This window comes from Bacillus rossius, chromosome 3, assembly GCF_032445375.1.
Source record: "Bacillus rossius redtenbacheri isolate Brsri chromosome 3, Brsri_v3, whole genome shotgun sequence".
NCBI classification, from domain to species: Eukaryota; Metazoa; Arthropoda; class Insecta; order Phasmatodea; family Bacillidae; genus Bacillus; species Bacillus rossius.
Window position 1 is genome coordinate 106,774,003 of NC_086332.1, and position 15,190 is coordinate 106,789,192.

The 15,190-nt window shown below is 34.4% G+C and overlaps 2 protein-coding genes across 10 annotated transcripts in view; one reads left to right on the forward strand and one right to left on the reverse strand.

The window, feature by feature from the left end:
- Positions 1-15,190, reverse strand: part of LOC134531113 (transcriptional regulator ATRX homolog) — a 258,967-nt gene that overhangs the window by 230,779 nt on the left and 12,998 nt on the right. For all 9 annotated transcript variants that reach the window (XM_063366679.1, XM_063366674.1, XM_063366677.1 and 6 more), the window contains 3 exons: positions 14,149-14,263; positions 12,303-12,425; positions 7,412-7,533 (listed from right to left, as the gene is read on the reverse strand). In XM_063366679.1, coding sequence (XP_063222749.1) covers positions 7,412-7,533; positions 12,303-12,425; positions 14,149-14,209 — 306 coding nt within the window. In that variant the 5' untranslated portion in view covers positions 14,210-14,263. The remainder of the gene's footprint in view (positions 1-7,411; positions 7,534-12,302; positions 12,426-14,148; positions 14,264-15,190) is intronic.
- On the forward strand, positions 3,025-5,577 carry LOC134531112 (uncharacterized). Its single transcript, XM_063366670.1, has 2 exons — positions 3,025-3,265; positions 3,581-5,577. The coding sequence occupies exon 2, from the start codon at positions 3,596-3,598 to the stop codon at positions 5,456-5,458; it is 1,863 nt and encodes a 620-aa protein (XP_063222740.1). The 5' UTR covers positions 3,025-3,265; positions 3,581-3,595; the 3' UTR covers positions 5,459-5,577.

Sequence of the window (15,190 nt, forward strand, 5' to 3'; positions counted from 1 at the left end):
GGGCAGTAAAATTAACATCGCGCTAAATGAATCCGTGCAATCTGAAGAAGTGCTAAGTGAGGGATAGATGTAAGGCCAAACAATGCCACATCAAACATAGTTACAACTACCATTTAAATATTAAGTTCAACAACAACTACATCATTTAGAATTTTACTGCTGGCCATTACAAATACTTAACTCTCCAAACACCCATTCGGACTCACTCCCTGTCTCTCGGCGTGTATTATTCCTCCATGGTCGGCTGATGGTCCTGCTGCTCCATGACTAACTGCTCAAAACACGAGTATATATGCCCTAAATTTGCCTCCCTCCTCTCAATTGCCACTCAATTCTCCAGGAGAATATCGAGTTGTAGAGAATGTTACCGAAAGTTCTGGTATGATCTTCACTAGTCAAAACAATCGATTAACAGACGAGTCTTGGTTATTTCTTCTTCTTCTTTCTAAGAACTTGGTTGGTACCCCTGAGTTTTGAGCTGTTTCAGAAGGAACCCTGATGTTTTATCTTGAAGTGCACAGTATTTACTAGCACACAGCAGTACCTTATCTATGACTTGTGATGGTCATATGCTGTAATACCCTCAGAAATGTAAACAGGTAAGGTTAGTGTTACTCTTGTGTCCTTAAATGTTTCTAAATGCAGAAAATAAAACATCAAACGTCTGGTGACCAAATACACACGTCACAAAATCATTATTCCTGTTTTCTAGGACAGACAAGGGATTCTTCTGACTGACTTCATAACACCTGGCACCACAATTAATACTGATGCAATTTGCAGGATGCTGAGACAGGCAACTGAAAACAAATGTAGGTGCTTGCTTCATGACACACCGGCTCCTGCACAGTGCTTAAAACCAAACCACTACTCAAACTGTAATATGCCATTCGACCTGGACCTATACCCAGCGACTTCCACTTATTCCTTTACCTGAACACACATCTTGCAGGGCAAAACTTACACAACGGTGATGAGATCAACACTTACGTTGAAATGTTTCTGCAATAGGAGGTAAACTTCTATGACTGGGACAAACAAATGCTTGGACCATGGTGGGAACTATGCCAAAAAATAAGGCATGTACCTATAATAAATTTGCAATGGATGTTATCAATTTAAAGTTTTTTGAACGAGAATCCTGCTTTGTATCTTTACTTTCCTAAATGTCCTGAGGGTTTGATTGGCCCATTCCCCAACAAGTTACCAAGCTGTCAGCATACAGCTCGGCTGACTCTATGGTAAAACTACATGTTTCACTATAATGGGCTAGTAAAATGTGCTCACCATTTGCAAAGCATGTTTTTCAGACCAAACGTTCATAAAAATTTTAAAATAGCATCGGCATCTTTATTAGCACAACAGGATTTTTTCTTCATTCTAAACATGAACTTGGATTATGTTAGTTTATCCAATTCATTTTGGCACCCTAAAGTTTTATATCACCATGGAAAAAAAATCGCACTCATTTTGTTTGAATCACATACTCCTCATACAATCATGATTTATTTTTGCCAATACTGTCGCAGTTGTAATTTTTTAGTGTTTGATTTTAGTTTTTCACGGTATCCTGTGTTCTGACACTGGGTGTGGTCATCAGTTCACTTGCCAGACTCATCGCGCTGCCGGGAACAAGTACGCAGTACTGTGTTCGGGCGCTGTTGTGCCGATTCCTGACATTCCATTCATCGGGTGATGCCTGCAGGTTAGGGTTGGAAAAATACTGGTTTTTTTTGTGTTTAAACCAGGTATTTTAGGTTTAAACCAAGTTTATTTATTATATTGGTTATTTTGGTTCACACATGTTCAAATGAAAGCCATACAACATCCCACTCATGTTGAACCAGAAAAGTTTTACCATCAAAGAACTGAAGTCCAGCAAATCTGCACATCTGACTGGGACTTAACCACAGACAGGGTATTTCTCAACAGGATGAGGATTCTCCATTAAATGGGTGTTTCTCACAGAATTTGGATTTACAGTAAAGTCAGGAATTTCCCACAGAACAGGAATTAACTACATACTTAATTTTTTTTTTAATTTTAGACGAATATTTAGCTGGGTATGATTTTCAAATTATTCAAATAATTTAAATAAGATCTTGATTAGTATATAATTGTTGTTCCTGTAAATAACAAGAAACATTAATGACCAAACTTTTGTTGTTATTAGAGTGGAATTGGAGCTTTCAGTAAAATAATTAAGATATTCTATTTAAATAAACATTTAATTTTTTTTATAAAAACCAATTAGTTTAAACCATGTGTTAAACCATTATGGTTTAAATCAGCGAACCCTGCTGCAGGTCAAGCAAGCATGGTTCTTTTACTTGCCATATCATAGCGACGACACGTCTCTGGTATGACGGCTGAGTTATGTATGTTGGCTGTGAGCACGAGAGCATGGATCCCATCATATTTCTACCGTCACTGCAACGGCTTTGTACCTAGGACGGCTCGGCGGTCAATAATAAGCAGAGGTTGGCAGTGAATTTGCACACAAAGGATGTATTTTTAAAATTAATATGTCCGTATTGCTGATGCTAAATGATTCTATTTTAAAATCTCTCAGAAGGTGTTTGTTTTATACAAACTAGTAAATATCACATTTGGATAGCTTAAAATTCTCAACTAAAGTTAAATTCAAATTTCATAGTTTAAATTAAAGAAAATAGGGAGATTACACAATTTTGCAGTCGTTTAACATTTAAAAGATTTACTAGATATGTTGTATGGAAATAAACATTTATTTTAACAATGCAACACATAAGGAATAGAAATTAATGGCGGAATTTAATGAATATATAATATTAACATGACATTGAACTACCTGAAAAAAATTTCACTTTTTCAAATAATCAAAAAAAATAAGCAAACTTTCAGGTCAAAAGAAATCAACACAATAGTTCCCTAAATTACACAAAATTGAAAAATATAAGTAGTATTACAACTGGTTATTTGCTTTGTACAATGGCTAATCCATTTTTAATTATTTAATTTGAAAATAATTACTTGTACCGTAGAATGGGGTGAATAGAAACAGTGGGGTGAATAGAAACAAAACTTCATAATCATGGTATTGCTTTGAATATTATACATTTATATTGAATTTTAATTGAACTATTATTGCTTTTGTGTTGGCAACACTTTAGACTAACAAGAAAATTATGGTTTGATTGTGTGGCAGCACTGTAGGTTGATGTTTACCCTAGTGTGTCTCTTGAAAGTTTTAAAGATGTTTTCCGACCTACTTTGAACTTCTCTGGTAAGTAAACATATATTCTTTATGCGATATTTATTGGCATTGTAAATACTACCTATAACATCATTATAAAAAAGTAAGGTTTGGTTATTGTTTTACTTTTGACAAAATAATCTCCAAGAATTTTCAAAATTTTCAGGTTAGGTTTTTAAAGTTTGTGGGGTGAATAGAAACATAACAATTCTCTTGTTTCTATTCACCCCACAACAGCAAAATTAAAAAAAAAAATCTAGTAGGCCATATTAATACTATATAAACACCTATTATCCATTCTCTAGTTATTATATACCATCCTAAATAATATATTTCTTGTTTCAGAGTTGCTGTTTAAATATGCCACGGAAGTACAAACCCATTGTCGGAGGCGGTTACAAAAAACACAGCCCTGATCATATAAAAAATGCCCTCTCTGACATTGAATCTGGCATTAGCCTGCGGAAAGCAGCTGAAAAACATGGGATTCATTATAGTGTACTATACAGACACGTAAAAAGAGGCCCCGACATTAAACATCAGGGTGGACAAACTGCCTTGTCTTTTGAAGAAGAGAATTTGTTTGTAGATAGATTGAAAATATGCAGCGAATGGGGCTATCCTATCGACTCTACAACCTTAAGACTACTAGTAAAGGACTTTCTGGATAGTAGGGGGAAGGAAGTAAAAAGATTTAAGAATAATCTTCCCGGTCGTGATTTTGTGGTATCATTTATAAGACGACACAAAGATCAATTGGCAGTGCGAATGTGCCAAAACATTAAACGCTCCAGAGCCGGTGTAACACCAGAAACCATCAACAGTTACTTTGATGAATTGTCAAATGAAATAGAGAATGTGCCACCATCTAACATAATAAATTATGACGAGACGAACCTTACGGACGATCCAGGAAAACGAAAGATAATCACACGGAGGGGAACTAAATATCCTGAAAGGATCATGAACTCATCAAAGGCATCAACTTCTGTGATGTTTGCTGCCGCTGCAGATGGCACTATACTACCCCCTTATGTTGTGTATAAGGCTTTGCATTTATATCAAACCTGGACTGAAGGTGGGCCAAAACATGCAAGATATAATCGGACGAAATCTGGCTGGTTCGATTCGTTCTGCTTCGAGGACTGGGTCCTTACAGTTGCTATCCCATATTTGAAAAAGCTAGACGGGAAGAAATTTCTCATTGGAGACAATTTATCTTCGCATCTGTCATTAGAATCGGTTAAGCTGTGTCAAGATAATGACATAAGATTTATATTTCTACCAGCAAATTCAACACACTTAACACAGCCGCTGGACGTGGCATTTTTTCGGCCTCTTAAAACTACTTGGCGCCAAATATTAGAGGAATGGAAGAAAGGCCCAGGAAGAAATGAGGCAACAGTTCCTAAGGATAAATTTCCTCTGCTTTTGAAAAAGTTGTGTGTCTCCTTGAAGGAAAAAAATGTTATTGCAGGTTTCAGGAAATGCGGGATCGTGCCCTTAAACCGCAATAATGTGTTGTCAATGCTCCCAGGTACTGGAATAGACCAAAACCAGGCTATGATAAACCTTGAAGAATCCACTAATGCTGTTGACAAGATCTTTAAGGAACTCCTTCAAAGTCTTAGGCAAGACCAGACTCCTAAACCAAAGAAAAAAAGGACAAAAGTAAAGGTCCAGCCCGGCAGAAGTGTTACCGTTGATGACTTTGAGGAAGTGGATGGGGAGAATGTAACCCTCCATACTTCACTTCACAGTGACCCAAGCCCTTGTACATCGAAACAGGCCAAGCCAATGAAAATAAATGCCAAGAAAAACAGAAAATTTCTTGATTCATCATCAGAGGATGATTGTGCCTACTCAGTGCAGGACAGCGATGATGACCTAATTTTGATATCTTCAAATTCTTCTGATCAAGATGAAAACACTGGTATCTCCATAAGCCAAGGTGATTACATGGTGGTCAAAATATATGGAAAAACAAAAACATCGTTTAGATATTATGTCTGTAAAGTTAGTTACCTTATGGACAATGGTTTTGTTGGGACATTTTTAAAAAGAGTTCCACAAACCAAAAAGTTCACAATGACTGAAGAAGAATCTTTTGTTTCGAAAAACGATGTTTTCCGAAAACTGTCGTCACCAGTTCTCAATTCAGGTGCTCGTTTTAAAGACATGCTATGTTTTGAGGATGACCTGACTGATTTAACAGTTTATTAATGCTTCAGCCCATTGGTCATGGTAGAGAGTTTTGTTTTGTTTTGTTTGTACATATGTGACAACACCATTTTTGTTAATTTTTCTCACTTTTTACAGTAATAAACCATTATATTGTGAAATAACATTTTATCTACTTATTTCCTAAGAGAAAAATATATATTTAATTGTTTCTATTCACCCCACTTTGGTTTAAAAAGAAACAACCATGGTTTATAACTATTGTTTCTATTCACCCCTTTCTGTGGGGTGATTAGAAACACCATGTTATTATTTTTTTTAATTTTATTGAAACAAAAATATTTACTAATAATATCATACAGTGATAGGGGCACTATAGACCTGAGTTTTGTATATTATTTTTTTGTTTTCAACTAACAAAAAATAAGTAAATTTTTAATCCAAAGTTCAAATTTGTTTCTATTCACCCCGTTTTACGGTAATCCTTCAAACAGTGAAATAGGAAATATTACTCATGTAAGTATTCAAATACAAAAAAATACTATCTTTAGTTCATCATAATACAATTAATTAACTCTAAAACAAAGTTAGAAGCAAAAATTTAAGATGAACTCAGTAAGTCGGTGATAGCAATTAAAAGATTCTTAATCAACAAATTTACCTCTGAGTATAGATAGCAATAATTGAAAACAAATCAAAATGTCTAGAGAAACAAGGTATGTTCAAATAATTAGGGTTTACAGTTTGGCAAAATCAATTGTAAACTACTGACTGATATAAGAACACTAAAAAAATAGCAACATAAACATACATAGTGTGGTTCTCTTTCATTAACTGCCATAAAATAAATTTTCATAAGATCTAGTCCTTTTATTCCTTCTGGCGATAGTCACAGTTCTTGTGGTCAAAGTTTTCTGGTACTTAGGACTCTTCTTGTAGCTTTGTCCTGCTTGATTTTCCGTCGTAAAATTATTAACTTCCTTCCACTTACATTAGTGGATACTTATTTCAAATACTGGCAGAAGTTATTCGTCGAAAAATTATTTGCAAGATTCATCACCATAATATTTTTTTAACTTTTAATGATGCTTACTTTGAAACTAATCATGCTAGTTCACATAAAAAATTTCCAATTTTCTGTAATGTCACTGCACAGAAGTATCCTTGATGGTGGCTTATTCTAGACTAAAAACTTCAAAACTTTGTGCTTGGATACCCGACTTTCTTTTAGCTATGAAGTAACCAATCAGAGATGGCGTTCCAAATTAAAATAATAATTACCACTAGATTCAAACACACCTTACAGATCAGTTTTCAACCGAAAAAAAACTGTTACAACAATAACTGTAACATTCTACTACTTGCAAGCAATATTTCATCATAATATTAATTAAATAAGTTATAATACATACATGTACAAATTCAGACTTTACCAAGATGCCTCACTATTGGCTACAAACTAAATATGAAAATCAAAGAATTAAATCCACACTAAGAAGTTAAATTAACTGTATTATCACAAAAATTATAGAGGTAATACTCGGCACTGCAACAGAAAATCAGAAAATGTACGAAAATGTTAACTCAGCAATTCCCGTACTTTAATCACATGAAATAAAGAAAAATATTCTTACACTGCAAGCAATTTAGAGGCAACAGAAAACCATTAAAAATATTGGTCATTTTTATAACTTAAACTTGATGCTTCTAACCTATTATGCATTTTCTACAGTTATAATCATTAATTATATTATTATGAAATTAATAGCTACTGGTTTTCCATCCAAGGTAAGTTTTATAGACTATTAATTGCACTGCAATACGCAGTCACATATAGGACTCTTAATATAATGAAATCTTTTAACACGCGAAAGTCATTATGAATATTAAATAACAAACATACACGACATACAAAAGAAGGAACTAGCAATATTGAAGTCTATAAAATTAAAGGCTATATGTAGATGGTAAAGATTCGTTTGTAAGTTGTAATACCTTGCAAAGCAGCACATCTAATGTCAAATGCCTGAAGACATTCTGGCCACTTTTGATGATACCAATAAGGTTTTTGCTGCAAGAGGTGCATTTCAAATCTGCATTAAGGACATCATCAATATCTGTGAACAGAACAAAACAAAATTGTTCCACCTGCATAAAAAGTTTAAATTCACACATACCTTAGTCTTAGATATAAGACAAGTGTTTTGTAAATTGTATGTTTTGTAAATTGTTATACACAAAATAACTAAATTTTAAGTGTTACATTTAAATATGCACTATCACTCTATCAGGCCTACAACTAATAACTGGTATCTATGATTAAAACTGAAGGTGCAGCAGTTTATCCTGAAGATTTTATGCATTCAATGACATGATGGTCATGTGGCTAAGTGTCGTGGGTTCAGTCGCAACCCTCATATTTAAGGCAGTCAAAAGCAAAAAGCAAAGGGGTGTAAGTGACTTAATTAGATATTATATTTAGTTGAATGTTAATATAAAACTGTTTGTAGACAAAGGTAAAATGTTGATACATGTGTACTAAGATTTGTGCTGCCATGTAGAAAGTTTTCAAAATTACTTCACAAAATATTCATTGTGAGTTGTCACCCACTTTGCACCAGTGCCTACTGTAATAAACTTGGAAATTTTGTTGCATTGTGTGTCTATGCATAACAGTATGATGTAAAAACCTATACCTAAGAGCAGGTATTTTTTTGCAAAATATTCTGACCCCTCGTTAGACTGCAATGAGGTATGCCCGCACCAGTGGTTTCTTCCTTGTAACTGTAATATGAGTCTGCAAGAGAAGCCATTGTCTCATTTGGCCCGGCCACTCAGGACAAATCTGCTTCCAAATAGAACTGCTGTGATTTGTGAGTCGACAGTGGATTGTACCTGAGAGAAACTAGAAACTAAACCAATCATGAAACACAGATGATGCTACCATGTTTTAATACCCAAGTTGTCTTGAAATATTATCGTAAAAAAAATACATGTCCACCTATACCTTAACATGTTTATAATGTAACACAACTTAGGCTTCATAGCAAACCACACAGGATTTTCAAATTGCCCACACTGACAGGGAAGAAGTCGTGATATTAAAAAAAAAAAAACTACACAGGTGCTTTCTGACCCTGCCTTTCTGTCACTGCAGGGAAGGTGTTCTGGTTCATATGATGGTTAACAATCCATTATCATTTCATATTTTTTATTTTGATCGACCTAGAGCTGTAGTAAGGGCCCGCCTACCTGAGCACACATGTGGTGTGCAGAACTTTAGAAACAACACTGTGATTCAAAACTCTTCCAAGATGTCTAAGTGGTGTCTGTTCACGAAAAGCATTTTATAATACGCTGTGGGAGAATTAGTATTTTATTTTTCATATTTTGCTCTTAAACTTACTTTTGAGAGTGAAAAGGGCTAAAACGGGTGTTTTTAGAATAATTTTTAGACATGAAACTGGGACCTATCCCATCAGAACCCAACAATCACTGCAAGCACCAACTCACAAGGTAAACACCTGCTTGTCCAGATGGGGCCTAATCTGCATATTAAATTAAAAACATCAGAGGAAATAACATAAAAGCTGAAAATTTTAGAAAGTGGCAGAACATTAACAAGACAAAACAAGTTCTATTAAATTTATTCAATGAAATAACATATATATATATATATATATATATATATATATATATATATATATATATATATATATATATATATATATAAAACATTCCATAAACAAATACCAAAAAAAATAGCTGATCCACATCAAATTTTCAGGTACAATTAAGTTATTTTTTATTATCACCACAATAAAAAAAAAGTATCTCAAAACAACATTTACTTTCACTTTAATCTCATGGTTTTAATTTTTAACCAATTTATGAGGTGAGAGTGATAAGGTCTTAGGCTCTGAAAAATAACACAATATAATTTTACACATTACATTCTAGAAATTGATGGTAGTATCCCCACGTGCTGGGCTCCAAACTGTAGAAATGATGGAAACTGTACAGTTTTGTACTTGGAGTTTTCCTGTGGTTGTATCTATCTCTCCTTCCTCGTTGGCGTCAGGTCGGGATGCTGCTGGTGTAATTACCAATTCTGTTATCTCAGCTAGCACGCCACTAAAGTTGTGAGAGAGTGTGTGAGATTAGATGTGTAGTGTATCCCTGCATAAAGTTACTGTCAGATCTATATGGTCCAAAGAATATTCAATAAGATAGAATTGATTAACAAATACTAAGTTTATTCAATGATTGGCAATGTCTGTATAATTCTAGAAAAAATAATGCAAATATCATTTCACTTAGGTATTTCAATCAGACCTTAAGACACAGGAAGACAAAACAATTACAATAATATTTTAATTTCATTTTGTTGTAAAACTGAATTGTTGTAACTTTGAAATATTATACGGCAAGAGGGTAATAAATAAAATTGCCGGAACTAGCTGTGTGGAGTCGGAAGCAATCTTCTTGTATCTGTCGGACCTCCAGGTGGTACTCAACTACACTGGAACTTATACGGTTTTGCTGAAAATGCAACTACAATGATGACGATACCATCAAGGACTGGATCGAAGATCAACGTCCCTCTAGGTCCTGAAAAGTTTATAGTCAAATTGGATCTCACCAAACGTCAGAAATGTCCGTAGTGAAGAGCTGCAAAAATCGTCTTGAAACACAATATAGCCAAAAGCAACCGACGTGGAAGTGTTTCGCCAACATGTCGTAACTCCGTATCTTCCGACGTACAAAGTCAGAAATTGCTAGCTCGAGACTTTCAAAATATGGACCTCTATCTAATTCAATCGCGGGTGACGCCCATCTCCTGCTACTCGAGCGGGCAACCGAGAATTTGGCCAGCCCCAGCCCGAGCAATGGCTTCTCCTTCTATTCTTTCCTTCCAAAACTATTCTGTTGATTTGGTTGCTCACAGCAACCAAAGCGCTGTAAGATTTTACCAGTCCTTCCTTAATGGCAAGGCAGTTGGAAGGTGAAAAGAATAATAATAAAATATCAATGTGTGTGTAAAGCTATGGCAAAATGAATAACACTCCAAGGAATAATAAATTCAGAAGACCCTGAAACTAAAAAGTATTAGTGTTATATAATGGTCAAATGGTTGTTGTCCTAACATACAAAAATTATTACATTAATTATCACAAAAAGATGCAAATTAGTTTAAAAACATAATAAAGATAATAAAACAAAAACTGTAAACAGTCTGACTGATTACAAAATTATAATTTTACAATAATTACAAGGTTTTGGAGAGAGAGTTATTGTTAATACTCTGAAACAAATATGGCCACAATACGTAAATAGCACAGAAGGTGCAGAATGTGCAAACAAGTGCAGAGAGAAAACAGACTAGTATTATAAGCAACATAAACACTTACTTTAACTTCACCAGGTGCATAATACACAAAACAAATCCAAGAAAAGGTGTCGGATACATTGGCGAGTTTTGTTTAGGTAAAGGTTTTTTTTATGTTTTATGGGCAGAGAAATTGTACGACTATTGTTAATGCTATATGTTAGGCTTTGATCAATATCTACAGTCTTTCAGTTGACTCACTTACAGCCTAACTTAAGGGTTGTGTTTAAATGAATGTTTTATATTTAACACAAAGATTGATTTGAGAGCAAGGTGAAGAAAATATCCATATTGTTCAAATGCATTTACATTCATGTCCAAGCACAATTTTATATTGCCACAAGCACCTTCATGTGGTATGCAAAAACCTCTAGACTCAACTTAAAAAAATAAGCCCAATATATTTGTTTTGTCCACCCATATGCTTTATACTGATCACACTGGGCATAGAAAAATGAACTGTTTCAATAAGTGATAGTTTTAAATCATAGAAGATAATATTACAGACACATGAAATTTTTTAATGCAGTTCATTTGTCTTCAGTACAATTTTTTCTACTTTTTCCTTACCATCTAAATAATAGTACCTACTAAAAAGTTAGGTACATACAATTTTCAACCATTTCTTAGATAAAGTTAAGCCGGTCTCTCAAACTAATTATTGGGGGCTTTCTGACTTTGGTTGTACTTTAATTACTTTGTAAAATCTTTCTTGGCCAGACAATCAATACTCCTTTGGAAATGTCAAAGCCAATCTGTACTTGACCATATGATGTGAATACTCATACCTTTTTGGTTACGATTATAGAGTATCTAGATGATACAGAAGATTTTTATTTAAGTAGTTAAATTATATCACTGTTACTTAGCCCGTTTCCATCCTCAGGCACGAAACAAGACTCAGTTCCTGAAACTCGCAACTGTTGTTTTTGAAGCCCACTTTGTTTGTCTGTGTTTACATTGTTGTATTTTCAGAATATTTGTTTAGTTTAATTATTGAGGTTGCATGTGTGTATTGTCATTTTGCTGTCCATATGATCTGTTTTGAATACAGTTGGGTTCCTCTGTTTATTAATGTGTTGTCAAAAAAATTTTTTGTTTGTATTCATTTACTTGTCGCAAATCTTGTTGTTGACAGCCCAATGTGTCTGTGAGTGTCTGTACTGTCCAAGTTCTCTAATATTTTTGACATCGGCCGATTTTGGATTGCTTTCTTTGTGTTTGCACATTCATCTGTTCGGTATCATCATCTACTTTGTCAGTTATTAGGTTTCTTATGACATACAATGTTACCAGCAATGGCATATATCCACTAAAAAAAAAATATTAAATCAACTTCAAACAAAATGTTAAGATTTCCAGAGGTGGATCCAAATGGAGATAAAAGCTTATGGGATTCATGCTTCCTCCTCCTTGCCCAGTTCTGATTGCAACTTACACGGGACAAATTTTATACAAGTCGTAATGATGCAGATTAATAAAGTTAGTAAAACTCACCACGAAATAATTTTCTTCTGTATTTTACTTCCTCTTCAGTTTCTTCAATAGAAAGCAATTTGTAATCAAGTTTAGGTTTTCTAAACTTCTTTTTTTTTAAAGACTTATCTTTAGGTTTAACATCTGAAAATGAAATAAACATAAGGAACATCAACCACAAGAAAGTAAAAAAAAAAAAAAAAAAAAAACACAAGCCCTCAGAACAGTTCATAACACTGTTCTCTCACTCTCTCACATACATTTTTGTCACAACTGCTAGTCCAGTCATTTGATGCTCAAAAAGGGGTTACCTGAAAAGTTTTCCGGGAATTTTGAAAATTGATATGCTTATAGATTCTGACTGTCTCTTTTCAAATTTTCACTTTGCCACTTCATATCTTTGCTGCTCGCGCCACCATTTTGGAAAAATAGTGCGTAAAAGTTTTTTGAGCATATCTCTTATCAGACTCATTTTACGATGAAAATAGTAATGTAATAAATTAAACTAGAGGAAATTTGTTATAATTCAAGTAGTAACATTTTTTTTCTTCAATAATCAATGGTTTCAGCTTCTGATTGTCAACAAGTCTTCTCCAAAACGCGTATTTGCGACAAAAAAAAACTCATTTCCACACCACCATGAGGTAGAGTAAGTGATGCTTTTTTTGTGATATTCCCAGTAGGCCTAATATTGTACATGGCCTAGGTAAAGTTTACATACATGAATATCCACAAATTTTTAATAAAACCTAAAGTTAAACACAAAAAACTAGATCAAGAAAAATCAAAAATTATTGTTCATGAATTTCAAATCATTAATACAATTAAAACTGTATTATTTTGCCTTATAAATGCAGAAGGCTACTGAGCTGGAATCCCACATCCCCCAACACATCTTGGCTCTAGATAAAAAGAATGAATATAGTTTAACAACTTGTCAACGAGGTTACTGGAGATGATGGGTCAATGGTATGAATAGGTAAGGGAAATGGGAATGGCCCAAGAAAACCGATTGGCCCACCATTATGTCCATGTTCAACATTTGCAAAGGATCCAAGTTTGACCCCGCCAGCACTCTGGTGCTGATTGGCGCCCATGCTATAGCTGGCACTCGCATGTTTGTTGATGCTCCGCCAGGAATCAAGCCCAGATCACCTTGTTGAGAGATGAAACCAGAGGCCCCCTTATAGGTAGTTTTATTTGCATCACACAGAAGAAAACTAATTTGTGCACAGTACCAGTTGGCAGTTACAAGGTGAAATGGAATCAGGATAATGATATGGTGTAAGCAAGAGCAAGAGTATAGGACTTAAATGATATGGTAAGGTCAAGTCCAGAGAATGGGAAAAGAGAAGCTGCCTAGGAAAGTGATGGAGTTGAAGTACACACGAAGAAGGCCCCACGGAAGACCAAAGAGGAGGTGGGAACAGCAGATAGTTAAAGGAATGCAGGAGAGAGAAGAAGACTGGAACAGAGTGTAGAAGTAGTGGAGGAACAGAGGAAGATGGAGGCAATTTACTTTGCAGACCCGGCCACATGCTGGAAGCAGTTGATGATGACTAGTACTGTTTGTTCAACACTCCCCATTAAATAAAACCTTAATTTTTTGCTTGAAGTCTTAAGAGATACAATCACAACACAATTCAGAAACATTGGGGAAAAATTAAATATGACATGTGGTCAGGAAACATCCCAGCATTGATTTTGGTAATATTTCGGGAAACTGAGGAAAAACCAGAAACAGGATGGTTTTGACCAGGATTTGAGCCAAGAGCCTCCCAAATATCAATCCAGATGTGTATCACTATATGCCACTTCAATCAGCATGCAACTCAGTTTCTGAAAAAGATAAAGAAACGTTACTTACCCTCTTCCTCACTGGTGTCTTGTGATGCTGACATCAATTCGCAACTTGATTCATCACTCATGATGATTTTTTCATTAGAATCCCATTATGAAATTAATGACTCATTTTGAGTCATCTAAAAAAGAGAGAGATAAAAAAATCTTCATTACTTGTCATTTTTCACATAAAAATATTAAGTATTGTTCAACTAAGTTACAGCCTCACAGAATGGTTACTTTCACTGACATGCAACAAAATTATATAAAACAAAGGAATTATCTGATGCTTAGGGGAACAAACAGTCACAAGAAATATCAACTGACATTATTTGACTTCAAAACAGTGCATAAAGTTCTGATCTAAACATGTTATGTTCCTGAAACCTAAAACTTTATAAAACACAACATAATGAAACTAACATTTTTTTATTCAAGCAACACTGATTTCAGCAGTCTGTTACACAAAATACTGTTTTAACATTTACCTGATTTTTTTTTTTGACTGACCAAAATTTTAAATATCTCTAATTTTTTTTAATTAAATTACATATTTTAGAGTTTTTTAAAAGAAATAAACAACAGCTTACACAATCCCCATAGATGGCTTGGTTATATTTCTACTTTCTTAATTTAAAAAATTATCTTGCATAATGCCATTTTTATAGTGTATGACTATGTACTAGAAAACCATTTGAAAAAAAAATGCTTCCACAGTCTAGGTGATGAAAGGTTGCCTCATGAAAATTTACTCTGAAATTATTATCACTCAGGATTTTCCGTGACTTTTCCAGGATTTCAAGTAGGGTGAAGTGGGGTAAGTTTTATCTCGGGGTAAGTGGGATCACTGCAGTTCGTATGTTGGTGATATATATTTAGAAGGGTTTATTTACATTTTTGAGTACAAGGGGGTTTTTTTTTTCAACCTCCGATCGGCTGTAATAAAAAAACGGGAATGAATTGGGAAATTATTTTAATGTCAAAAGAAACGTACATCTTTACTCTATTTTTACACATAATCACCGTGCAGATTGAGGCATTTGTCGTACCGATGCACCAGCTTTCCA

What these genes read in the sequence shown, in the direction of transcription:
- LOC134531112 (XM_063366670.1), top strand. Translation starts at nt 3,596, where the DNA reads ATGCCACGGAAGTACAAACCCATTGTCGGAGGCGGTTACAAAAAACAC.